Genomic DNA, 27,537 nt, shown 5'->3' on the forward strand with positions numbered 1-27,537 from the left:
ATTGCCAAGACCCTGAAACTGAGCTGCAGCACGGTGGCCAAGACCATACAGCGGTTTAACGGGACAGGTTCCACTCAGAAAATGGTCGACCAAAGAAGTTGAGTGCACGTGCCCAGTGTCATATCCAGAGGTTATCTTTGGGAAATAGAAGTATGAGTGCTGCCAGCATTGCAGCAGAGGTTGTAGGGGTGGTGGGTCAGCCTGTCAGTGCTCAGACCATATGCCGAACACTGCATCAAACTGGTCTTCATGGCTGTCATCCCAGAAGGAAGCCTCTTCCAAAGATGATGCACAAGAAAGCCCGCAAACAGTTTGCTGAAGACAAGCAGCCTAAGGACAAACTTATTTGGTTCAGATGGTGTCAAGCGTGTGTTGTAGTAACCAGGTGAGGAGTACAAAGACAAGTGTGTCTTGCCTACAGTCAAGCATGGTGGTGGGAACGTCATGATCTGGGGCTGCATGAGTGTTGCCAGCACTGGAGTGCTACAGTTCATTAAGGGAACTTTGAATGCCAACATATACTGTGACATACTGAAGCAGAGCATGATCCCCTCCCTTTGGAGACTGGTCCACAGGGTAGTATTCCATTATGATAATGACCCCAAACACACCTCCATGAAGACCAGTGTCTTGGTAAAGAAGCTGAGGATAAAGGTGATGGACTGGCCAAGCATGTCTCCAGACCTAAACCCTATTGAGCAACTGTGGGGCATCCTCAAATAGAAGTTGGAGGAGCGCAGGGTCTCTAACATCCACCAGTTCTATGATTACATCATGGAGGAGTGGAAGAGGACTCCAGTGGCAACCTGTGAAGCTCTGGTGAACTCCATGCCCAAGAGGTTTAAGGCAGTGCTGGAAAAAATGGTGGCCACACAAAATATTGACATTTTGGGCCCAATTTAGACATTGTCAAGTACAATTTAGACATTGTACTCAATTTTGTTACCAGTGGTTTAGACATTAATGGCTGTGTGTCGAGTTATTTTGAGGGGACAACAAATTTACACTGTTGTACAAGTTGTACACTCACTACTTTACAATGTAGCAAAGTGTAATTTCTTCAGTGTTGTCGCATGAAAAGATATATCACTTTTGTGAGATACTGTATAGGTGTACTCTAATGTATAGGTGTACTCTGATGTAAGTGGAGACTCTGATGTACAGTGCATCCGGAAAGTATTCACAACGCTTCACTTTTTCCACATTTTGTTATGTTCCGGACTTATTCCAAAATAGATTAAGTTCATTATTATCCTCAAAATTCTACAAACAATACCCTATAGTGACAACGCGAAAGAAGATTGTTTGAAATCTTCGCAAATTTATTTCAATATAAAATTAAAAAAATCACATGTACATATGTTTTTAGAGCCTTTGCTCAATACTTTGTTGAAGCACCTTTGACACCAACTACAGCCTCAAGTCTTTTCGAGCATGATGTTACAAGCTTGGCACACCTATTTTTGGGCAGTTTCTCCCATTCTTCTTTGCAGCACCTCTCAAGCTCCATCAGGTTGGATGGGGGGCGTTGATGCACAGCCATTTTCAGATTTGTCCAGAGATGTTCAATTGGGTTCAAGTCTGGGCTATGGCTTGGACACTCAAGAACATTCACGGAGTTGTCCTGTAGCCACTCCTTTGTTATCTTGGCTGTGTGCGTAGAGTCTTTGTCCTGTTGGAAGATGAACCCTCGCCCCAGTCTGAGTTACAGAACGTTCTGGAGCAGGTTTTCATCAAGATGTCTCTGTACATTGCTGCATTCATTTTTATCTTGATTCTGACTAGTCTCCCAGTTCCTGCCCCTGAAAAACATCCCCACAGTATGATGCTGCCACTACAATGCTTCATTGGAGGGATGGTATTGGCCAGGTGATGAGCGATGCCTAGTTTCCTCCAGACATGAAGCTTGCCATTCGCCATTAGGACCAAAGAGTAGAATCTTACTTTCATCGGACTAGAGAATTTTGTTTCTCATGGTCTGAGAGTCCTTCAGGGGCCTTTTGGCTGACGTGTGTGTTTTACTGAGGAGTGGTTTCTGTCTGGCTACTCTGCCATACAGGCCTGATTAGTGGAGTGCTGCAGAGATGGTTGTTCTTCTGGAAGGTTCCACTCTCTCCACAGAGAAACGCTGGAGTTTTGTCAGAGTGACCAACAGATTCTTGGTCACCTCCCTGACTAAGGCCCTTATCCCCCGATCGCTTAGTTTGGCCGGGCAGCCTGCTCTAGGAAGAGTCCTGGTGGTTCCAAACTTCTTTCATGTACAGATGATGGAGGCTATTGGGACCTTCAATGCTGAAGATATTTTTCTGTACCCTTCCCCAGATCTGTGCCTCAATACAATCCTGTCTCTGAGGTGTAAAGACAATTCCTTGGACTTTATTGCTTGCTTTATGCTCTGACATGCACTGTTAACTGTGGCACCTTACTGTACCTTACACGTGTGTGCCTTTCCAAATCATGGCCAATCAACTGAATTTACCTCAGGTGGACTCCAGTCAAGTTGTAGAACAAGGATGATCAGTAGAAACAAGATGCACCTGAGCTAAATTTCGAGTGTCATGTCAAAGGCTGTGAATACTTATGTACATGTGATTTTTTTTTTAAAAATAAATTTGCAAAGATCTCAAACAAACTTCTTTCACGTTGTCATTATGGGGTATTGTTTGTGTCATTTTAAGCAAAATAATTATTAATTATTGTGGAAAACGTGAAGCACTGTAAATACTTTCCAGATGCACTGTATAGGTGCACTCTGATGTAAGTGCAGACTCTGATGTACAGGTGTACTCTGATGTAAGAGAAATAAGATATACCTGTGCTCAAATCCCAATAGCGTGTACACGTATATATAATCCATCAGGTGCTAAAGGGGTGTGGCCACATGTTACCTCTAGGAATTCTGGATGAACCCTCTGCACACTGCTATATACCCTTTCTAGCAACTCTGTAATAAAAAAAAACAGGGATTTTTAATTCATACATATTGCAATACATTTTTAGGCTGGCCAACTGCCTCAACCTAATCCCTCTATGGCCAGTCCCTAACCTGCTTGTAGACAGGTGCAGTGTATTTTCTCTACTGTAGGTGGCGCACGACTGCAGCGGCATTGCTGTTGGAGGGGAAGTCAAAAGGAACTTGGTTCCTCTATGGTTTCCTAGGTCACTGGGGAAACTATCTGATTGGATGCTGCTGCCCTATGTGGCTCTGGCAGCCATCTTGGTTAAGGCAGAACCTATTTAATCCAGACTTTGTGCCTGTACTGTAGCAGCTCATCATCCATCCATCTAGCTGCACCCTTTTAGGACTGTGCCTCCACCACAGGCTTACACTCTCCCGTGGACTCCCATATCTACATGTGTGATTATTATACTTTGTGAGTATTCATTTTTAGCTTTTCTTTGTAAATAAACTTTCTTGGAACTTACTACACCAGAGTGGTCACACTGTCTCCCTCCCAGAATATAAGGCCCTGGCTCCCAGGCTTGGTTCACATATAATGTGTGGGTAGTGTAGGGCCAGGTCACCTGTCTAACAGGGACAGTGATTAGCAGCAGAGAGAGGTTCCAGATGACTAGGGAAAGGATAGGGACAGGCATGCTTCCTGGAAACCTCCCCACCGGCCAGGTCACATTTCATCCCACAGACGCTGTTGGCACATATGAGACCTGCTCCACTACACACTGCTGACATATTCTAAATGTTCCTGGTTGGGTTTGTTGTGAATGATTGGATTCTACATTAATACAAGTTCTGTTTTCTGCAACTGGACTCTAAATGTTTATTGCCGTGCACCAGGCTGGACCTCCCCAACTTGGCATAGTCAGTAGAATATCCAGGATACAAGTCAGCAGAATACGGCCACCACATGTATCTGAAGACCACCACTTAAGAGACTATGGCTGTTTAGTTAGGAAAAACTTGTTTAGGCTTGCTCAGAGACCTGGAATGTGACTGCCGTGCTGTAATTCAGATTGGGCCCTGCTCACGCACTGTCGTCAGACTGGCTGGAATCCTGTTAAGGGGTGTATATAACAACAGAAACCTGGAAGACCACTTGTTTCACAGCGCACCTTTGTCGGTCAAGATGCAGCTGGGTTGGCCTACATTCTCTGCAAAATGCAAAAGCTACAGTGGATATAGTGTGAATATGGGGATTTTAAGTTCACATAGTTTGTGTCTAATTGCCCCATATTGCCCCATATTGGCAGTATATCCACTGTAGAATTTGGATTATATACATGTACAAGTTATTGGGATTTGAGCACAGGTATATCCCAATCTTGCACTGCAAGTCAGTGGCCAGACCTGTACCTTGTAGCCCTCCTCTAACTTGTCTATTTGCCCCATATTGACACTATATCCACTGTAGCATTTGCATTTTGCAGATCAGGTTAGGTACTGGCCATGGAGGAATTACTTTGACGCAGTTGGCCCGCCTAAACATGTATTGCAGTATGTGTGAGCTAAAAATCCTGTTTTTTTATTGGAGAGTTTGATAAAAAGGGTACAGACAGTTAATTAAGAATTTATGTAATGTAAGAAGAGACACTGATGTATAGGTGTACTCTGATGTAAGAGAGGACACCTGATGTGAACGGGGGGCTCCTGATGTAAAGGTTTCCAGGTTTCCACTGCCTTGTTGCCTGGTTGCTGAGTAGTTACTGCCTATTTTGTAGAGTTTTTCCGTAAGATAGGCTGGAAAGCATATGTAATGAAAGAGTTGCATTATCTTGAATAATTTTTTCTGAGCGTTGCACATATTTGTTAGACTCAAGCTTTATTTATTCACAGCCCTCTTAGACCCTCTCACTGATAGGCTAATCTGGCTACCACCATAATTTGGGGTGGCGCCTTGAGCACAACAGTTTATTACTGGAAATAGTTGGGGTTTTATTTAATGGGGGGGGGGGGGCGGGTGGTTAAAATGTCCATGTGTACATGGCTGCTGTGTCCAGGAAACCGAAATGAAACAAATCACCGCTCTGAAAACATTCAGCTGAGCCAGATAGATCCCGAGCAGCTGTGGCAGTCCTGTAGGAATGGGTGCTCACCAAGGTCCGTGACCTGAGAAATCCATGTAAATGAAGAAGAAAGTGGCACTTCCAGACCCAGGAACTTGGAAACTTGAGTTTATTTCTTCAAATCATAGGTACAACATCAGACAAGACTGCAAGACAGCCTGGACAGCAGACGCGTTTCACACCTTGTGCTTATTCATTGCTGATCAGCAATGTTGAAAATAATCGTGCATCGATGCATCGCGATGCAGCCTTGCACGATTTCGAATACGATGCTGAAGACCGGTGTACTTGTCACGGAACCATGACCCAGACGTACAACAACAGATAAGTGAAAATAAGACAGCTTTATTGAAAAACAAGCTATAAAGCACAAGTCCAAACGGATGGCGAAACCGATGCAGAGTCTTTGCGAAGCCAGGGGTCAGGAACCAGCAGGGTAGTCAGACGAAGCCAGGATCAGGAACCAACAGGGTAGTCAGACGAAGCCAGGATCAGGAACCAACAGGGTAGTCAGACGAAGCCAGGAACAGGAACCAGAAGTAGCAGCAGTCTTAGTAGCATGTGAACACAGGAGGACCAAGCAGGGAACTGAAGCCACAGACCTCCTATATATATGAGCTAGGCATCCAGCTCCTCCCAGTGGGAAGGAGGAGCCGCAGGGTGGGAGGCTACAAGAAACCCAGAAACCAAGATGGCCGCCAGCACATGTCAAACGAAGGAGAACAGCAAGAAGGTAAGACCATGACAGTACCTCCCCCTCAAGGGCCCCTCCTCCGCGGAGTAAAGAACGGTTTCTGAGGCAAGCGTGCGTGGAAGGCTCGGAGCAAGGCAGGAGCATGGACATCTGCGGAGGGAACCCAGGAACGCTCCTCTGGACCATAACCACGCCAATGAACCAAAAACTGCACCCGACCGCGGACCAGGCGTGAGTCCAGGATATTGCTCACCTCATACTCCTCACGATTGCCCACTCGGACCGGACGAGGCCGAGGAACCGAGGAAGTGAAACGATTACACACCAGAGGCTTCAACAGGGAGACATGAAACACGTTGGAGATCCGCATGCCAGGAGGAAGCGCAAGGGCATAGGCTACCGGGTTTACCCTGCGAAGCACTCGGAAGGGACCAACAAAGCGAGGCGCCAGCTTGGGAGTGGGCACTCGAAGATTGAGGTTGCGGGTGGACAACCATACACGGTCTCCGGCCTGGTAGGAAGGAGCAGGCGCTCGTCTGCGATCAGCCTGGAGTCTCTGGCGCTGCACAGAGACCTCAAGGGACTTCTGGATCTGTACCCAAGAAGCACGTAGGACGGAAAGGTGATCCTCCACAGCCGGAATATCCTGGGGAGAGAATACCTCCGGTAACACGGCAGGTTGGAACCCATAGTTGGCCATGAAGGGAGACGTCCCAGAGGAAGAGTTCACCGCCGTGTTCCTGGCAAACTCAGCCCAAGGCAGGAGGTCAACCCAATTGTCTTGGTGATCGGAGACATAGCAACGAAGGAATTGCTCCAAGGCCTGATTGGATCGTTCTGCGGCCCCATTGGACTGAGGGTGGTAGGCCGAGGAGAAGGAGAGATGAATCCCCAACTGGGAGCAAAAGGCGCGCCAGAACCTGGACACAAACTGACTCCCCCGATCCGACACAATCTCCTTGGGCAAACCGTGCAACCGGAAGACCTCCCTGGCAAAAATCGTGGCCAACTCCTGTGCAGAGGGTAACTTCTTGAGAGGAACACAGTGACACATTTTGGAAAACCGATCCACAATCATGAGAATGACCGTATGGCCTCGGGATGCAGGGAGGTCCACAATGAAATCCACCCCCAGGTGTGACCATGGGCGCTCCCCGGTGGCTAAGGGTTGCAGAAGGCCCAACGGAAGGTGCCGAGGGGACTTACTCTGGGCACAAACGGAGCATGCCGCTACATATGCGGCGATGTCGGAACGTAGGGAAGGCCACCAGAACAGACGTGAAACAGCCCAGGACAGCTGATTCTTTCCAGGATGCCCCGCGGTCTTGGAGTTATGGTAGGTTCGCAACAACCGAGTGCGCAACTCCTCAGGCACAAAACATCTGCCGTTGGGTCTCCCAGAGGGAGCACCAGATTGAGCCGCCAAAATCTGCTCACCCAGGGGAGAGGTCAGGCTGGTGCGAATGGCAGCCAGGATCTGATTCGGAGGTATGACCGAAGTCGGAATCGACTCCTCCCTGGACAGGTCGGAGTACTGCCGTGATAAGGCATCAGCCCTGATGTTCTTGGAACCGGGTAGGTAGGAGACCACGTAATTAAAACGTGACAAGAACAGAGCCCATCTGGCCTGACGTGGTGTCAATCTCTTGGCCTCAGAGAGGTAGGTCAGATTCTTGTGGTCCGTCAGGATGAGGACCGGAACCACCGAACCCTCGAGCAAGTGCCTCCATTCTTTAAGAGCCTGCACGATGGCCAATAACTCCCTGTCACCAATCTGGTAGTTGCACTCCGCGGAAGACAGTTTCCGGGAGTAAAACCCACAAGGAAGCAGAGGACCCTCTGGTGTTCTACGCTGAGACAGAAGGGCGCCTACTCCCGTCTCAGACGCGTCCACCTCGAGGACAAAGGGCAACCCAGGGTTGGGATGCGACAGAATCGGAGCCGACACAAAGGCGGACTTTAGAGCCTCAAAAGCTCGGATGGCCTCGGGCGGCCAGACCTGGGAATTACTGCCCTTCCTGGTCAGATCCGTGAGAGGCTTGGCTAGCATGGAAAAGTCCCTGATGAACTTCCGATAATAATTGGCGAAGCCCAAAAAGCGCTGCAGGGAGCGAAGACCACTGGGCTGGGGCCACTGTAAGACAGCCGAAACCTTCTCAGGATCCATGGAGAACCCCTCAGCGGAAATGATGTAACCTAAGAAGGTTACCTGGGATCGGTGAAATTCGCATTTCTCAAGCTTACCGAACAGCTTGTTCTCTCGTAACCGTTGCAACACTCGTTTGACATCCAGAATGTGGGTCTCCATGGACTCAGAATATACCAAGATGTCATCCAGGTAGACCACCACACACTGCTGCAACAGGTCACGGAAAACATCGTTGATGAATTCCTGAAAGACTGCGGGCGCATTGCACAGCCCAAAGGGCATAACCAAGGATTCATAATGACCGGTCCTGGTGTTAAACGCGGTCTTCCACTCATCGCCCGCCTTGATCCTTACGAGGTTATATGCCGCCCTCAGGTCGAGTTTGGTAAAGACCGTGGCCCCTTTAAGGCGATCGAACAGCTCGGAAATCAAGGGTATCGGGTAAGCGTTCTTGATCGTGATGCGATTGAGACCCCTGTAATCGATGCAAGGCCTCAACTCACCACCCTTCTTTTTCACAAAGAAAAATCCAGCCCCTGCCGGGGACGAGGATTTGCGAATGTGTCCACGTGAAAGCGCCTCCCTCACGTACTCCTCCATGGCCTCATTCTCCGCTACCGACAGTGGATAGACTTTGCCACGAGGAGGAACGGCACCAGATTGTAACTCGATGGCACAATCGTATGGGCGGTGCGGAGGTAGGGCAACCACGCGCACCTTATCGAATACATCCCGGTACTCCTCGTATTCAGGGGGCAACAGAGAGTCCGAGGAAGTACACAGCAACTTGACAGGCCCATGGATGCAACTAGTCCCACACTGCGGTGACCACGAGAGGATCTCGGCCGATCTCCAATCGAAAATCGGATTATGCTTCTGGAGCCAGGGGTACCCCAAGACCACCGAGTAGTGTGGAGACGAAATAACCTGGAAGCAGACCGACTCTCTGTGGACGGCACCAATGGCTAACCCCACTGGAAGGGTCTCATGAGTCACGTGTGGCGGCAGAAGGGGTCTGCCGTCTATCGCCTCAAGAGCCAGAGGAGAACCTCGAGCCTGCAGAGGAATGGAATTGGCGGCAGCGAACACACTATCAATGAACAAACCACCAGCACCAGAGTCCACCAACGCCTGGGTCGTCACCGAGCCCCCGACCCAGGAAAGGACAACAGTGATCAGTGGTTTGTCAACACGGGAAACCGGGGACGAGGAGACTCCACCCAAGATCTGCCCCCGACAGGATCTCAGGTGCGAGCGTTTCCCTGGACGGTTCGGACATGCCAACCGAAAATGCCCACCGAGACCACAGTACATGCATCGGCCCTCGCGTCTCCGGAGTACCCTCTCCCCCTCGGACAGGCGAGCAAACCCCAGCTGCATGGGTTCACCCCCAGACAAGTCATCCCCAGGAGGCGTGGGAGGAGAGGGAGGCACGGGTGGGACAACAAAGGTAGGCGCCAATCTGTTAGGAGGCCTCCGCAGACTCTCCTTAAAGGAAGGTCTCTCCCTGAGTCTGGTGTCAATCAAAATCAGGAAAGAAATAAGAGACTCAAACTCCACTGGTAGGTCCTTAGCTGCAACCTCATCCTTCAAGGCATCCGAGAGACCATGAGAGAAAGCAGCGACCAGAGCCTCATTATTCCAGCCCACCTCTGCTGCCAGGGTACGAAACTCAATGGCGTATTCAGCTACGGATCGTGAACCCTGTCTGATGGACATAAGGAGCTTCGCAGCAGAGGCAGCACGAGCCGGCACATCGAATACCTTCCGAAGAGAAGCAACAAAACCGGAAAACTCGGCAACCACCGGATTGTTGTTCTCCCATAAAGGGCTGGCCCAGGCCAAGGCCTTGTCCGAGAGCAGCGAGATTAAGAAGGCCACCTTTGATCTCTCAGTAGGAAAGGCATGTGGCAGCAACTCGAAATAAATGCCCACCTGGTTAAGGAAACCTCGGCACTGAGTTGGCTCTCCCCCAAAGCGCTGTGGAAGGGGGGCAGAACTGGACATACCCCGAAACACCGCGGGCGCAACAACAGGTGTCGGGGTAGACTCTGGCGCAACAACCGGAGCGGCAGTAGGAGCGGACCCAGGAGCGACAACCGACCCATCGGCAACGGGAGCGAAATGAACCGTGCGTTCAAGCAGGGTTTGCAACGCCACGGCGAACTGACCCAACAGGTGATCCTGCTGATCAAGTCTGGCAACCAGCGTGGGTAGTGAGGATGGCCCTGTACCGTCAGAATTCGTGGCCTGTGGTACCGTGCGTTCAAGCAGGGTTTGCAACGCCACGGCGAACCGACCCAACAGGTGATCCTGCTGATCAAGTCTGGCAACCAGCGTGGGTAGCGAGGATGGCCCTGTACCGTCAGAATTCATGGCTTGGTCCTAATGTCACGGAACCATGACCCAGACGTACAACAACAGATAAGTGAAAATAAGACAGCTTTATTGAAAAACAAGCTATAAAGCACAAGTCCAAACGGATGGCGAAACCGATGCAGAGTCTTTGCGAAGCCAGGGGTCAGGAACCAGCAGGGTAGTCAGACGAAGCCAGGATCAGGAACCAACAGGGTAGTCAGACGAAGCCAGGATCAGGAACCAACAGGGTAGTCAGACGAAGCCAGGAACAGGAACCAGAAGTAGCAGCAGTCTTAGTAGCATGTGAACACAGGAGGACCAAGCAGGGAACTGAAGCCACAGACCTCCTATATATATGAGCTAGGCATCCAGCTCCTCCCAGTGGGAAGGAGGAGCCGCAGGGTGGGAGGCTACAAGAAACCCAGAAACCAAGATGGCCGCCAGCACATGTCAAACGAAGGAGAACAGCAAGAAGGTAAGACCATGACAGTACTGCCGAAAGTTTCAACCTGCCGAAAACTCCAACCACACTCGTCACTTCCGCCGCGAATACGAGAGTTTCAATGCAATGCCCTGGCCGTGAGTCAATGACCGTGCACAGTGGAGAGAAGATGTTTTAAAGCAACTGCGCATGCGCCCGACATTTGGTTGGAGTTTCCGGCAAGATGTTGCGCCCTACATTTGGAGCTTATATTTATATATCTTCGGCAGCAAGCATGTTTAACACTACTGTGTCCCCATCTCGTAGCCTGTGTCCCCCATCATCCTGCAGCCTGTGTCCCCCATAGTCCTGCAGCCTGTGTCCCCCGCCATCATGCAGACTTTGTCCCCATCTCGTAGCCTTTGTCCCCCGTCATCTCGTAGCCTTTGTCCCCCGTCATCTCGTAGCCTTTGTCCCCCGTCATCCTGCAGCCTGTGTCCCCCGTCGTCCTGCAGCCTGTGTCCCCCGCCATCATGCAGACTTGGTACCCATCTCGTAGCCTGTGTCCCCCGACATCCTGCAGCCTGTGTCCCCCTTCGTCCTGCAGCCTGAGTCCCCCGCCATCATGCAGACTTTGTCCCCATCTCGTAGCCTTTGTCCCCCGTCATCCTGCAGTCTGTGTCCCCCGTCGTCCTGCAGCCTGTGTCCCCCGTTGTTCTGCCACCTCTGTCCCCCACTCCTCTCAGCCAGCTATATCAAAAGGGGGCTGTTCTTCTGATCAAATCTAATTTGATCAAATATATATATATAAAAAACTATATAAAAATATGAGGATAAAAAAATTTATATATATATATATATATATACATATATATATATATATATACATATATATATATATACATACATACATACAAAAGTTTCAACTGTCAGGCACTGGTATTTATTTATTTATTTATTTATTTATTTAATCCTTCCATTAAAACAAAAAAAAAAAAACAAAAAAAAACCCATATATATCTATATCTATATCTATCTATCTATCTATCTATCTATCTATCTATCTATCTATCTATCTATCTATCTATCTATCTATCTATCTATCTATCTATCTATCTATCTATCTATCTATCTATCTATCTATCTGCATATACACAAAATTTTCAACTGCCAGGCACTGGTATTTATTAAGTATTTTTTTTTTTTATTCCTTCCATTAAAATATGTAAATAAATATATAGCAGTAGTGTTAAACATGCTTGCTGCCGAAGATATATAAATATAAGCTCCAAATGTCGGGTGCAACATCTTGCCAAAAACTCCAATCATATACAGCAGCTCCAAATGTCGGGCGCATGCACAGTTGCATTAAAACATCTTGCCGAAAACTCCAACTCTCGTGCACAGTGTTCTCCACTGTGCACGGGCATTGACTCGCGGCAAGGGCATTGCATTGAAACGCTCGTACTCGCGGCAGAAGTGACGAGTGTGGTTGGAGTTTTCGGCAGGTTGAAACTTTCGGCAGTACACTGGCCGCATCGATACGTGGATGAGGTCATCCCAGCTCCCCCCGCCTCTCCAAGTACTGCCCGGCTGCCAGTGCACTCAAAAGTTAAAACAAATTAGTGCCAGTGACTCAGTTTCAGGGCACCCTTCCAGTGTGTAAGGGTTAATGTAAACTGATGCCTGATTTTACCTTATCATCTCGGGTTTTTACATCTCTGTGATACAAAAAAACTATCAGCGCAAACCCAATATATGTGATAAAATAACTCAACCTCAATTCACTGTGCATAAATCAGGTGTGTGAAAGTATATAAGTGGTATCCGGCAGCATACACCAATCGTGTTTCACAAATCACAATAAACTATAAATCCTACCAAAATGTGATGCGCCAGAAATATAATAAAAAAAAAAAAAAATGTGATGACTTTAAATACAATAAATCATATCCAGTTCATAAGGCACATAGCAATGTGTGTGCTTCCAATAAAGTGATATGAAGAGTGTCCCCGTATCCAATTGAAGAAAATCCAGTGATGAAAACAAGTTGTAAACACCAATTAGTGAATCCCTCCACCAGGTGAATTAGCCTCTCACCTTCCTAAAGGACCCAAACGGGCCAGCAATCACATGTATCATGGATCAGACTTCCAGGAAAGAGCCACACTGTATTGCACCTCGAGGGAGTTCCTACCGAGGAAGTCAAAGGAGCATTACGCTCGACGTAACACGTATAGGGGGACGGAGCGTGCGTGGCCGACGCAGAGTCTCTCTCTGGTAACAGATCGCTGACATCGCTTATACAGCAGGCACGGCTGAGTGCCCAACAAATGTGAGTTGATCTGCCTTTCTCTAATAAAGCACACCCTTATTAGTAAGCAGAGAGCACTAGATTTCTTCATCTGTTTTTTATATGTCCCGGGATCCCTCGAGGTGCAATACAGTGTGGCTCTTTCCTGGAAGTCTGATCCATGATACATGTGATTGCTGGCCCGTTTGGGTCCTTTAGGAAGGTGAGAGGCTAATTCACCTGGTGGAGGGATTCACTAATTGGTCTTTACATCTCTGTGACAGTCAAGTGCCCTCTGGCCAGCCGATCTCCTCCCCCTCCTCCCCGCTGGCCGAGTGCACAAGACTGAGGAGAGACTGAGGAGGAAAAGATCGGGAGATAATAAGGTAATCACTCAGGCATCAGTTTACATTAACCCTTACACACTGGAGGTGTCCCTGAAATTGAGTCACTGACACTAATTTTGCAAATATGTGCTGAATATGCTAGTACAGTCCTGATGTGAAAAGTACTAGATCAAAGGGTATAAAAGGTGCTAGCAAGAATGTCTAGTATAAAACATATATGAACTCATCCAATATAATATATAAGTGCGAAAAGTAGTGCAAATTGTCAAAAATAAATCACAATATATAATACAGTGCAAGTGACATAGAAAACCTCTATTACTGATATTATTATCCCTAGAGGTTTTCTATGTCACTGGCACTGTATTATATATTGTGATTTATTTTTGTCAATTTGCACTACTTTCGCACTTCTATATTATATTGAGTGAGTCCCTAATCCAGAGTGACACGCACGCCAAATCCATCCGCCTGCTGATTGCCGGACTGTGACTGTGTTAGGAGAGTAAACATCAGACACGCGGTAAAAGTACATATAGCAGACAGTGTGCGGTCCAAACATTGAGAAGTCGCTGATGTTTTTTAAACTGGTATTGTTTTGATAAAAGTTGTGAACGAATTACGCTATGGGGAGTCCCTTGTGTTTGCCCTAAACTGTGTAGGAGGCGTTGATGCAAAGGACGCTATTTGCAGTGAACCCTAAGTCCTGGAGTCTTCCTGTATGCAGCTGATGGTTTATTTGCAACAAGGCTCAAGTGAATATTTAATCCGGTAAGCCCCCACCGTCTCCACGGGGTGTATTTTGTGATAAGAGGTTCCCACCACCAATATTCTTCGGCATGCCTGGAAATGTGCATGGACTGGTATAAGGCATAGCACAGGAAACAAAATGACCGATTTGTTATTTGCACAGAGCACTGGAGCACCTGATTTATGGCTTATAATTAAATGCACTTTACCAAGTGATATTGTTTACACACTTATGCACTTTAGATTATGATTAATATATATTACTGCTGCTAAGTGGTATATTTATATTTTTTGCACTTTATATATTGCACATTATTTATTGATATTTGTATGCACTTGGCATAATCATATTATAAAATATTGTAGCAGGGTGATCTATACTCAATAGGATTACTGCACTGCTGGTTTTGGTAATAATAGCACCTTTATACCCTTTGATCTAGTACTTCTCACATCAGGATGTACTAACACATTCAGCACATATTTGCAACATTTGCACACTTTTTTTCTTATTTTGCACATCATTTATGTTAGTAGCGCTGTATCTTTCTATTAATTTATGATCCTTCTATGTGCAGTGATTCACAGATTTTGATATAGCTGCTGCGAGTATTATATTGTATACTAGTATTGTATTCCACACATAGTCGCTCTGATACTTTCACCTTTTTGAAAACCATTGGGCAGTAATCGTGATGCATCGTGATGCATCGCGGAATCGAATCGTATCGAATCATTGCCTTAATAATCGTAATCGAAATCGAATCGTGAGGTAAGTGAAGATGCGCAGCCCTACCTTTCACAGTGACGGAGCAATCGGGTCCACCTGTCAATTTTTCTGGCAGACCCGATCGGACTATCTGCTGCTCTCTATGGAGCAGCAAATGTCAGTGGACATGTACAATGACACTGGCTGGCATCCGATCTGATGCGATCCTGTGCACTAAAAACAGATGGATGGGGATCCATTCCCTACCTGTCCGGCAGATCGGATCAAATGAGCAGACGGATCCACTTGACGGAGTCCGTCCTGTCTGAAAATTGCCATAAAATGTAGGATTTAGAAACAAATTTGTTACAATATGTCTTACCTTTTACAGCACTGAAAACAGCCCTTAAATCTTTGTATAATCTGTTACCTTCATTCTGAAATAAAAATAGTTGTTACTGTTTTTTATTTGAAGAACCAAAGATGTACTACAGAGAACAGACAGCATTGATACATCCCCTAGTAATACCACTGCATGGGTGCACTGCAGACAAGCCTACTGTACAGCTTTCTTAAAGTGAGTTTTACTCATGCTAGTTTCTATGGTCAGCCATTGTAGTGAATAGACATTGGTTGGTTTTAATGGTTATGCACTCTCCTAAAACATAAGGCTGAAGCACCTAGTGGTTTTCTCTAAACCTGGAGTCTCATTTCTCCTACTGCAATACAGGAAGTCTTAAGCCCCGTACACAGGATGAGAAAATCAGATGAATGATCGTACATTTTTTTTTTTGTTTGTTTGCATGCTAGTCTCATATCGAAAACCAATAGGTTACTAAAATTACAAAAATTCTTGAACAACTTCGGAAGTGATGTAATATATTGTATTTGTAATGTATTCTTTCATTTTCGAGCCTGCGTGGTCTTGGTTTTCCAATTTATTTCAGGCGAATACTGTTCTGATTAAATGAAAACGGTTTGTTCTGGTATCATTCGAGCAAATTTTTTATGTTTGTCCTGTCGGATAATTTCACATGAACTGTCGTGATTGGCTCTCGAAAGATGTGTACTAATGTTTAGATTATCAGAAAATTGATTTGAAAGCGTTATTTTTCGTCCGATTTTTTCATAGTGTGTACTAGGCTGTGTACTAGGCATTATTCTCTCTTTGTAAGTGAAATAAATGTTTCAGCACAAATAGTGACTCCTGGCAATAGTTATAAGCCGTTAAGGGGCTTATGTATAACAAGTCTCCTAGCAAGAAAAAATACAGAACTACTTCAAACATGATAAATTAAGCAATGGAGTTGATTTAGTAAAGAGCCAAAGATTAGTGAATGTGGTGAAGCTCTGCTGGTTTCCATCATCCAATCACATGCAAGCAAAAATGCCGTGTTTTTATTTTTCTTGCTCCTGATTGGGTATTCTTTTACAAAGAGAATCTTTAACACATTCACTAAACTCTAAGGAAAATTATTGCAATTGCATGTGCAAGGTGCACAGACTATTTGCCCTAGGTAAATCAACTCCAAGGATTCTGATTGGTTTCCCGTTCAATAAAAACAGAAACCCCTAATAAACCTATGAATCTAGTGGGTGGTTGAGTTTGTCAACATCTACCTATGATTGAAATATCTATTTTGAGTGTATTGATCTTTTAAACGTACATTCAGAATCAGAAATTGAAATTAAGCAAACTTTTATGATAAACAGCGCTTAGTGTTATTAACAGTCAGGCTTTAATGTCTTTTTGCATTTGACCGCTTACCTGCTGCTTGGTAAACTCAGAAGAACATTGCTCAAACATTTCATCTTTGGTTTCTATGGTTCGTCCAAGTTTTTGAAGGACCTAAAAGTAAAATAGTGCCAAAAAATGATGATTCGACATTATATATTTGCAATAAAAAGAAAATATCTATAAATTTCTGCTGGCACCCAAAATTACAGTTAAAATGCTGGATGTCAAAGTAGCCCATTAGGTTACAATGGGTTGCCAATTCTGCACAACACATTTTGATAGATATGCACATGGATATGTTGTCAACATTTCTTTTGTTCACATCTTTGTTATATAGAGCACTGAAATGCAGAGGTGGCACCAGGTGGGTGCTTAGGGGTGCTATATCACATCCAAAATGATTGCTAGCACCCTTAAGTTTGAGACCAGTGAAGCCCATAGGCTATATCCAGTCAATTACTACCAAAATGGGCTCCATTGGGTCAAGAGCTGTCTTTGTCTGCTGGGCACAGAGCAGCACAGCTTTCTTTGCCCGGCGATTTCCCTACTGTGGCAGGCAGCCTTTAGCCTTTAGGGACTCTCTGTCAGCCTGCAGCTTCTTCCTGGGCTAAACGAGATGGTGGGCAAGGGTGTGGCCGACTTCCCCCACATACACAGGTGCCCGTTCTGGTTGAAAATGGAAAGGGACTGGGAGGAGGAGCAGAAATGGCAGCCTCAGGAGTCTTCATCTCCAGCCACAGGGTAAGTGACTGATAAGAAGTTTTCTCCTGCAGGAATTCCCTCGACCTTTCATGCTTCAGCTCCCTAACCTGGTTACTACAGTGCACACAAACAGCTGGGAACTGCTCCCAGCAGTGCCACTGCATACTGCCCCACTATATACCACTCACTGCCCCACTACATACTGCTCACTGGCCCCACTACATACCGCTCACTGGCCCCACTACATACCGCTCACTGCCGCACTACATACTGCTTGTTTCACACTGCATACTGCCCTACTACATACTGCTCACTGCCCCACTACAAACTGAAGGGAGCACACTGACTGCTATACTCCTAGAGGTTAATTACTATTCGATGTTGGGGGTTAACTATTCTGTAGTTCTGAGGGTTAATAATGCACAATCCTGAGGGCTTATTGCTGTGCTGGGAATTACTTGCCTTGCTGGGTTTAATATTGGGCCATTCTGAGAGGTATTTGTTGTGCCATGCTAAGGGGTAATTACTGTGCATTGTTGGAGGTTAATTGTTGTGCATTGCTGGGGGTATATTGGTTTGCCATGCTGATGGTTAATGATTGTGCCGTGCTGGGTGGTTAAATATTGTTCGGTGCTTGGGGATAATTATTGTGCCAGGCTCCATGTTTATTTTTGTTCCATGCTGAGGGTTAATTATTATGGTGTTCTGGCCTTTACACTTGCTGGAGTTATTGCTGACCCTGACACCCTGGGGGGGGGGGGGGTATCTTTGCTGGTTCCATTTACTTTACTCCAACACTCTCTTCACTCTGCCCCAAGGCCCTATTTTGTCTATACACAGGGGATGGACTATGAAAAAACACCTACGTGTTAGTCGCATCCACCTTTGACTACACCATTTTTGGTCACGCCTACAAGAGTGTTGTGGGAGGCACTTTATGCATGCCGCATTAGCTTCTCCACTTATATTTTTAGCACCAACACAGCACCCCCAAAAAATTGTTTGGAGCCGCCCCTGCTGAAATGCAATTGCAGTTTGGTGCAGGAACTGGGTGCATCAGGGTAGCATTAAAAATTAACGGCACTGCTAAAGAGCATTATGTCACCATTTCCTTTTATGCAGGCCTGAACCTTCTTTCATAAAATATAATATGTGATCATGTGAAAATCCAACCCACAATATGGCTTTGGAAGCAACTTGTTCTTTATCTTTTTTTCTGCAGTAAAATGCTATAATTTTATTGCATTAAAATCAATTTCAAGAAAATCCCATTTATTACTACATTCCTCTTTAAATGGTAGATCCACTTTTGTGGAAAAAAATACAGCAAAAATAATGTAGCATATACAATTGATACACAACCTATGTTTCTAAAAATGACCTTTCCTTTTTTCGATCTGGAGCCGCTGTAATTTTCTGTAAAATTCAACATAATATAGTTACATGGACAGGTTCTATACACTGTTAGTGTACAGAAAGTTCCAAGAAATGTAATTTGCTTGTGTGATTGGGTCACTCATTTTCCCAGAAGTTTGGAATCACATTGTTGGCGCCCCAGCAAGAGCAAATTCAGTGAGATACTCTTTAAGGGGGAAATACTTCCAAAGCAGACCCTGCAAATGTTAAATACTTCTAAAGCAGACCCTGCAAATGTTCTCATTAGAGTACTAAGAGTACATCAGCTAATTATAAATAACTAGACCCCCCCCCCCCCCACCTTCCACTCAGAATCAGAATCAGAATCAGGGTTACACTTGAAAGGGATCTTACACTTACCAAAAATGACTTGTTATTGTTGTCTTAAAGTGTATCTCTAGAACCCCCATCCTTCCTTTTTGTGTGGGTAAAGGATATACCCTGTGTGTATTTATTGTTGTTTTTTTGTTCATTGGGGAGCTTCAACCCTCTTTTTCTACTGATTACCATTGTTACTAAAAACAAAAGTGAAGGGAAATTCAAAATTTTAGAGTTGTCCCCAGAACAAGAGGTAAAATCTTCCAATGGGGACACTTGTTTTGGGAACAACTGTCAAATAAAGGAATTCCTCTTAAATTTGTTAAGTTCTTCTAACTCTGGATCAGGAAGTAAAAGGAATATTTCCCAATGGCGCACAAACAACAAAACAAAAACCTGGTGGGGGCTTTAACCCTTATCTTCTTTATCCAAAATAAGAAAGTTTTGCCTATACATACTATTTAAGGAAGGAATGGTGCAGATGCGTTACCGTTTGTTCTCTTCCCACATGCCACAGTATAAACAATAGTGAATTGAGGTAATATGGAAATGTGTAGCCACCAAAGGTCAAGCAATAGCAGATCCACATTCAACCAGTAAGCATAATAATCCAATGCCTAGATGTGCTAAAAAAAAGTACTAAAGTCATAAAATGTTGCCAATTTACTTTATTCTAAAATATTCTCAGTGCACTGCAACTAGAATCCAGGGAGCACCTCACAAGGACAGTGAAGGCGTACTTCCCGGGGTCTGTGTTATGTAACCTCTTATCTTCTTGTTTCCTTTATTACTAATTACATTCAAAATTCAGAGTTTTTGAATGTGGGAAATAGCAGCGAGCATACAGGGGGTGTGTTTTGGAATAGTATTATGAGCAGGGGTTCTCAGATGTAGCACCCTCCTAGTTAGGTTTCTAGTAGCTAAAGGCAAATTTAGTTTTTGGCTCCTCTGTAGCCAGTGGAGCGAGGTTTGATTGCTTTTGGTTGTTCTGGGTTCTGCTGGTCGCAGGCCTGACTGCTTTTCCCTGATTTCTGTTAGGTTCCAGAATTTAGTGGGTGGAAGAGGCAAACCATCACTTGCATATTTATACAGCCTCAGCCAATCCATGGCTTGAATAAGGGCACGTAGGGGGCTGGTGTGTGTATAAATAGTCTGGGGCCTGGAAAAGCAGGGTCCTTGTGTTAGAAGAGACCCAGCCTGAGGGCTGTGGCCCTCTGGGGCACATAGGTAAAGTTTAGAAGAGGCCAACTGGGTCCGAGCTCCAGTTACCGCTAGGGGACCCACATCTGATGTTCTTGAGAGCAGCTGCAGGAAGTCCACAGAGGGCCTGATCTGGAGGCATACAGTACAGTGGCTGTGTGGTACTATAGGAAACTATCCAAGTAATCAGGGCACAGTGACTGCAAGTCTAAAAAGATCCCAGAGACTGTCCTTGCTAACCCTTTTGGAAAGCTGCTCTGAGTTTACTGGCTAAGGTTTTACCTTCACAATTGGGTCTCCTGAGATGTAGTCCAATATCACTAGCTTCAGAAGGGTGGCTGCACCCTGAAGAGACAGTACAGTTAGACGTGTCCTGCATTATTATTTCTACTAAGTTTGGAGTATCCCAAGGCTCACCCTGCACCCTACCCAAGTTTAAATCACCATTAAACAGCAAAAAGACATATACTGCCTAATATAGATTTGAGAGACAGTGAACTGCTGTGTGCCTAGCTGCCATGTGCCTTACAGGGAATGGAACCTGGTTTGAGGTCTGTGCTACAGAGATAACCAGTCTACAAACAAAATCAGTGGGGTGGACCAGTGCACTGCAGCAATGCCAGAATGAGGCAACTAGGTAAGTTTACTAAAGGAGTTGAGCCATCTTCCCTAACTCCGTCTCTCTCCTTCCGAGGGCCATTTGTACTCACTCAGAGGGCTCTGACTTGCCTTAGACTGAGGTAGATTTACTAAAACTGGAGAATCTGGTGCATCTGTGCATGTTAGCCAATCAGCTTCTAACTTCAGCTTTTTCAATTAAGCTTTGACAATAAAACCTGGAAGCTGATTGGTTTCTATGCAGAGCTGCCCCAGATTTTGCACTCTCCAGTTTTAGTAAATCAAACCCACTGTGTCCAGCTAACTGTGCAGGTCTCCTGAGACAGGATCAATGCAGTGACCTCTGGCTTGGGTATGAGAATCTTCATACAATTCATTGTGTGAATATTTACTTTATTTTATCTAATCATGTGCAGATGCAATATGGAACGGGAATTTGCTCTTCACGTGATTGGATAACTGAAGGAATTATTCACAGAATTTATTGTGTGAAGATTCTCAACTCCTTTAGTAAGTCAGGCTCAATGTATCCATCTAGACAATTCTGTCTAAAGTGGCTCTTTAAATATTTTTATTTTTTCTGTGCTTATAGGTAACAGTAACCCAGGGCATGTTTAGCATTAAGTCTGTGTGAGCCAGGGCTTAGGGTAAAATGGTGAGAGGTTACAGCACCAAAACTTTAAACGACTAATTGATTTTTAAATGTTTTTGCTTTTCTTTGTCTGAACACTTCTAGACACGTTGCTTAATCCAACTTCAGAGGGGAGGGACTGCAATAATCGGAAGTCTCTCTGCAGTGTACAGTCATTTCATCTTTCTCGGCAGGCCTCAAATGGTGGACTTATTATCATTATTCTATCTCCAGTACCTGATTCTTGTTTTATTATTTTTTTTTTTGGTATTACAGAAAAATAACATGATTGTTATTGCTAACGAACTAGGAGGAATCTTTATGGCCTTTTCACATGAGCACAGAGTCATACATTACGAATTAGGTATTTGTGTACCTGCCTGGTGCTGCCTGCAGCTGCATGCAGACAACATATGTAAATAATGCAGACACAATGGATGTACTGACTCACCCACACAGCCTAGTTTGACAGAAATGCAGGGTCGGTTGTAAGGGGGCTTGTGAATGGTTGTGTATTTTCACCAAAACACAAGTCCCTGTCCTGCTTCTTTCTACCAGAACCACAACCCCCCTGCTTGAGGCTTTAACCTTCCACCATCTTGTGTCCATCTCCATGTCAAAGGCCTTCTCACAACATACCTGGCCATTAACATTCCCAAGGAAGGAATGTTCACACAAAAAGATAGAATTTCTGCACTTCACTGAAGTTAATTTAAGATGGCATTTACAGTTACATCAAATAGACATACTATCCAGGGTCATTTGACAGCATTTTGTCAATCACATATAGTGGACGATCTGCAGCAGTCACATGTGAAAGCAGCGTGCAATATATTTTTAGTAAGCCATTTTCCCTGACTTGGTCTCTCTCCTTTCCGGAGTCATTAGTACTCACTCAGAGAGTTCCGACTTGCCTAAGGCATGCCATAGACGATTCGAATTACGTACGATTTATCGTTCGATAAACGAAAGCGGCACTCGTGCACATCATCGAGAGTACCATCAATGTGAGCCGAAAATCGTACGACAAAACACTATTTTTTGTGCCTTTTAACCACATCTCTACCGGACACACTCCCTACTGTTCTGTGTTTTGTTAGGCGAAATCATACAACTCCCCCACTAATGATACGAAATTCGGCTGATTTTCGCAAAAAAAACCAACATGTTGGATATGTGAATTTTTGCTGTCGTACGAAAATCAAACGTTTTACATACCACACTAACGATACGAAAATCGTTCGATGACACTGCCATTTACGATTTTCGAACGAAATTCGAATCGTCTATGGCCTGCCTTAGGCTGACTGTATCCAGCTCATTGCACCTTACAGGTAATCCCCTAAGACAGGATCATTGCAGTCACCTCTGGCTTGGGTATTCTTCTTCCATATTCTCAAGGATAGCCTCACTTCAGGGAACACTTGCAAGCACCACCATAAGAGACAGGATAACAACAGCTGGCTCATCTGGGTGCAGGTCTACCTCTCACTGTCCTCCAGCCCTATCTAGGGCCTCCACTTAGCCGACTACATCTTCATGCTGGTCTCTGCCTCCCATGCTCAGACTGCAGTAGGGCTCCTCCCAAATTGGCTTTTATGTGGGCACTAACTTACCCATTACATCATTACAGGAGCGTTCTAGTTTGAAGGGGTCTAGCACCTGATTACACTATTCTCTGTTACCACACACTATTCTGGAACAGAGCCACCTAGTGGCAGAGTAGCTAACTGTACCTGCTTAAACAGGGGTGTGGCCCTGAATGTAGATGTGCGTGCAAACAAACCCCTCATTCATGCTCTACGGGCCTTTGTGCCCATGTGAAACAAACGTATACAATTAGTTGTGCCTGGTGCATGAACTGTAAACTCTGCCCTGTAAATATTGTCAATGGTATGCGGCACAGAATGATTGTTACTAATTTCTGACTTTCTGTTGAATGCATGGGGTTAAAATAAAGGTCAGGTTGCAACACATACCGAATGTTGCCACAATGAAAACTTCCTGCTTTGTTGCTCTTCTGTATCTGATATAATGAACAGGAAGTTCTAACCACCGTGTAATAATAGCAGGCAGCTGCAAGCTCTCTGTTTATCAGGCCTGATCATGAAAAGAGGTGCAGAACTTTAATTATAGAACAGATAAGAGATTAAATAAACCACCATATGTATAATAACACTTTTCAAATTGATGTGTGTGCGTGCAAAAACTAACATATATTGCATCATAAAAAGTCTACTCAAAAGTAGAGACTGATCACCTATGTCACATGCTGAATTATTTTGTCTTTTGGGAACTCCAGCAGTGGGATCTCCCTGCCAATATGAAATTAAATAAATAAAGTTATTTTTTATTATGTGGAAAACACAATATGGCTCATTTACTAAAGGCATTTACTGGACTGCACACTAGTTGCACTTTGCAAACAAACTTCACACTTATTGAATAAGGTGAAGAATGAGGTGAAGCTCTGCTGACTTCCCTCATCTAATCATGTGCAAGCAAAATTACTGTTTTTTTAATGTTTCTTGCACTTGATTGAGTATTTGTTGCAAAATGAAATTTCACCACAATTACTAAAAACTGGGGGAAAATCTCTTTCAAAATGTTAATTCCTCTGAAATGTCAATGGTCTATTTAACTTTAGTAAATCAATTCTATTGTGTTTTTCTTATATTAAATGATATATTTATAAAAATCCAGCAGGGATGGACTCTTTTGTCAGTGCAGTGGTGAATGTGCAGCCCTTTACACTAAAGTATGGAGATTTCTCCAAGGAACTCCTGCTGTAAGAACATATATAAGCAGGTGCTTTATAAGGGATTACTGTATTATGTGTTCTTGTTTTTTTTTTCTTCTAATTGTTTATTTTGTCTGCTGTATTGTTGGCTATGTTGCCTTGCAGAGCTGGTGCCTTCTGAGAGTTAAGGGTTAACAATGCTGATCAGGTTTTCCCAGGCTTTTTGGGTGATGACACCCTCTGCTGGGGTAACTGTATAACTAGAGGGAACTGCCTTAAGGGGGAGTTCACTACATGTATGGGAAGGGAATAGGAGCTGTGCTAACTATGCGATTACCATCTTGCTTGCTATCACCCCTTTATGGGAACCCAGTTGGTGTTCCAGGGGCATGAACTTGTGCTTTCATTTAGGAACCTAATGGAATCTAAGGACTTTCTACTATGTACAAGTTATGTGCAGGGGCAGCAAAGGGGCACTCGGAACGTACTTTGTGTTAGGAATGGATGTGAAGAAGCTGTAATTGTTTATTTATACTTCAACAACTTAGTAAAGAAACTTTGTTCTTATACATCTTAGGGATATTACTAGCCGAAGGAGTGCATACATGCATGGCGTCTCATATACTGTATATGGTTCATACAAGGGGGCAGGTTGCTACAGGAGAAGATGCAGTACATATGTCTAATGTGCAATGGAGCTATTTAGGAAAGACTATATTGCTATTGCTAATAACTATAGTAGTGGCATCTAGGTGCATAAAGCAGCTAGCCGCTTGGGAAGTTGTGGGGACTTGGCATTGATGACAGAAGGTCCAGATAGTGAAGGAGCTGGTGTGCTTAGGCATCTTACCAAATGATCAATACCCTATTCTTGGGTCTGATTCACAGTATGGGACCCAGGGCTCAATTCACTAAAGAATATCTCATGAGATAATTGAATCCCGTGACATATTTTTTCTAATTATCTCATGAGATGCTGAAAATGTCAATTCACTATCACCTTATGAGTTCTTTACCTCACAAACCAAAAACCCTGGCTGGTAATTATGTCATTCAGTCCCCGTTCACACTGGGGCGACCTGTGAGGCGACCTGGTCGCCTCACAGGTCGCCGTAGGTCGCCTTCCATAGAGAAGCTGCGGACCCGTTCTAATAGGAGCGACGGAGGTCGCCCCGGGAAGTCGGATCGCCCCAGTGTGAACGGGGCCTTACTGACCCCTTCCTTTTCTGAACAAACACATAGATAATATGTTGCAAAAAAAAAAAACAACCCAGCAGGGCAGGTATTTAATAAACCAGCCATGAATGTAGAATAAGGTGATTTCAAGCTTCACCCCTGTGGCGGATTAGGAGGGGCGACACTGGAAAGGAAGAAGAACAGAAACAGGCTTTATTAAAGACCCACTTCTTCTTTCCTGGAGGTGCCTCTCCAAATCTGCTAGTAGTGAGGCTTGAAATCGCCTAATTCAAACCTCACCTATCCGGTGATTGTGTAGGCTTCATACTACATGTGCAGTGAGTCACAATTACCAACATTTTTAAGTGACATATAAATATATATTGTATATACACTATCAGTACATATACCACAGTGTACAATCTCAATAATTATAGTCGGTAAATAGTGGTGCTAAACAATTGCGGGCATATGCCAAGGTGAACGAATATGCCAAGGTGAACAAATAATCACACCCAGCTAAATAAATGTGTGAAGAAAGTCCAGTGAAAGTGGGCCCTCAAATATTCACAGCAAAAAAAAATAAAAATTCAAAATATGAAATATCAAACATAAAAGTAAAAATAAAAATTGTGTATCCGTGATGCATTGGTCTTGTTAAAGTTCTTTCCCCCACAGCATGTGAAGGTCGTGATTTGCAAAATAGGCATGTACCCCTCCAGGGTTAAAGATTCCAGCAACAATCTCCACTCCTCAATAGTGACTCACAGACGCTCCATATGTGTGAAACAAAAGAAGATTCCAATAGTGCAATAACGTTTAACATAATTTATTAAAACCAAAATTAAAAGCCTACAAATATTGCACTTACATTATGCACAGTATAAAATCGCATATATGGTATAAAGCGGCAACATCAGTCGGGTGAGACACTGCTTAACCACTTAAGCCCCGGAGGATTTGGCTGCTAAACGACCAGGGGGTATTTTGCGATTCGGCACTGCGTGACTTTAACGGACAATTGCGCGGCCGTGCGACGCTGTACCTAAACGAATTTGCGGAGGCGCGCGCTCGCTCCCTAGACCCTCACAAGCTAGTGACGTAGCCCTACGTCACTTTGCCTGTGAGGGGCTGACCGCCGCCGTAGATAGTCGTGCGGCGGTCGGCAAGTGGTTAAACACATGCTGGGTCCGCCACAACTGCTATATGCTATATTGCTATATGGTCTACTGCCACTATATTATACTTTATACTATATTATACTATTATACTGTGCATAATATAAAAATATCTATCTATCTATATATATATATATATATATATATATATATATATACATACATATACACACACATATATATATATACATACATATACACACACACATATATATATATATATATATATATATATATATATATATATATATATATATATATATATACACACACTATAAAGGGTTCGATATTGAGTTGGCCCACCCTTTGTAGCTATAACAGCTTCAACTCTTCTGGGAAGGCTGTTCACCAGGTTTAGGAATGTGTCTATGGGAATATTTGACCATTCTTCCAGAAGCGCATGTGTAAGGTCAGGCACTGATGTTGGACAAGACAGCCTGGCTCGCAGTCCCCACTCTTATTCATCCCAAAGGCGTTCTATCAGGTTGAGGTCAGGACTCTGTGCAGCCTAGTCAAGTTCCTCCACCCCAAACTTGCTCATTCATGTCTTTATGGACCTTGCTTTATGCACTGGTGTGCAGTCTTGTTGGAACAGGAACTAAGTCTTTACCCTGGCTGGAAGAATGTCTAGTTTTGTTACTGGTTGAGACTATCCAAGGTGAAAAATTATGTGTAGTAATCTGTAGCATCCAGGTACCTTTTAGTATATTAGATCATACAGGCCAGTGAAAAGTTATTATTGAAAGCTCCAGCCAACATTCTTTATGATTGAGATAAAAAGTGTATGAGTTAATATTTGTTTCAGGTTTTTTTGTTGTCTTTGACTCCATTGGGGAATTTTTTTCCCCAATAGAGTTAATTTAATCAATGGTAAATCAATTTAAATGGGGAAAAGTAGAAACCTGACGTTGGTTCTAACCCCTTGCCACTTTATTTTAAACAATATGAAATATTTTTTTACTTTTATTTATGATCCAGATTACATAATTGCATCTCAATAAACGGGGGAATATTCCAATGTTTTTCTGATGGGAAGCAATCATACAGGAAGCGATAAATTTATAAAGTGATGCAAG

The 27,537-nt window shown here is 44.4% G+C and overlaps 1 protein-coding gene across 1 annotated transcript in view; it reads right to left on the minus strand.

Annotated features, from left to right (window-relative positions):
* BIN2 (bridging integrator 2) overlaps window positions 1-27,537 on the minus strand; it is a 72,416-nt gene that overhangs the window by 32,073 nt on the left and 12,806 nt on the right. Inside the window, exons 2-3 of the mRNA XM_082247813.1 lie at window positions 16,513-16,593; window positions 15,127-15,181 (exon numbers count right to left, since the gene is read on the minus strand). Of these exons, the coding sequence (XP_082103939.1) occupies window positions 15,127-15,181; window positions 16,513-16,593 (136 nt within the window). The remainder of the gene's footprint in view (window positions 1-15,126; window positions 15,182-16,512; window positions 16,594-27,537) is intronic.

This window comes from Pelophylax lessonae (assembly GCF_965119305.1).
Source record: "Pelophylax lessonae genome assembly, chromosome: 2".
NCBI classification, from domain to species: domain Eukaryota; kingdom Metazoa; phylum Chordata; class Amphibia; order Anura; family Ranidae; genus Pelophylax; species Pelophylax lessonae.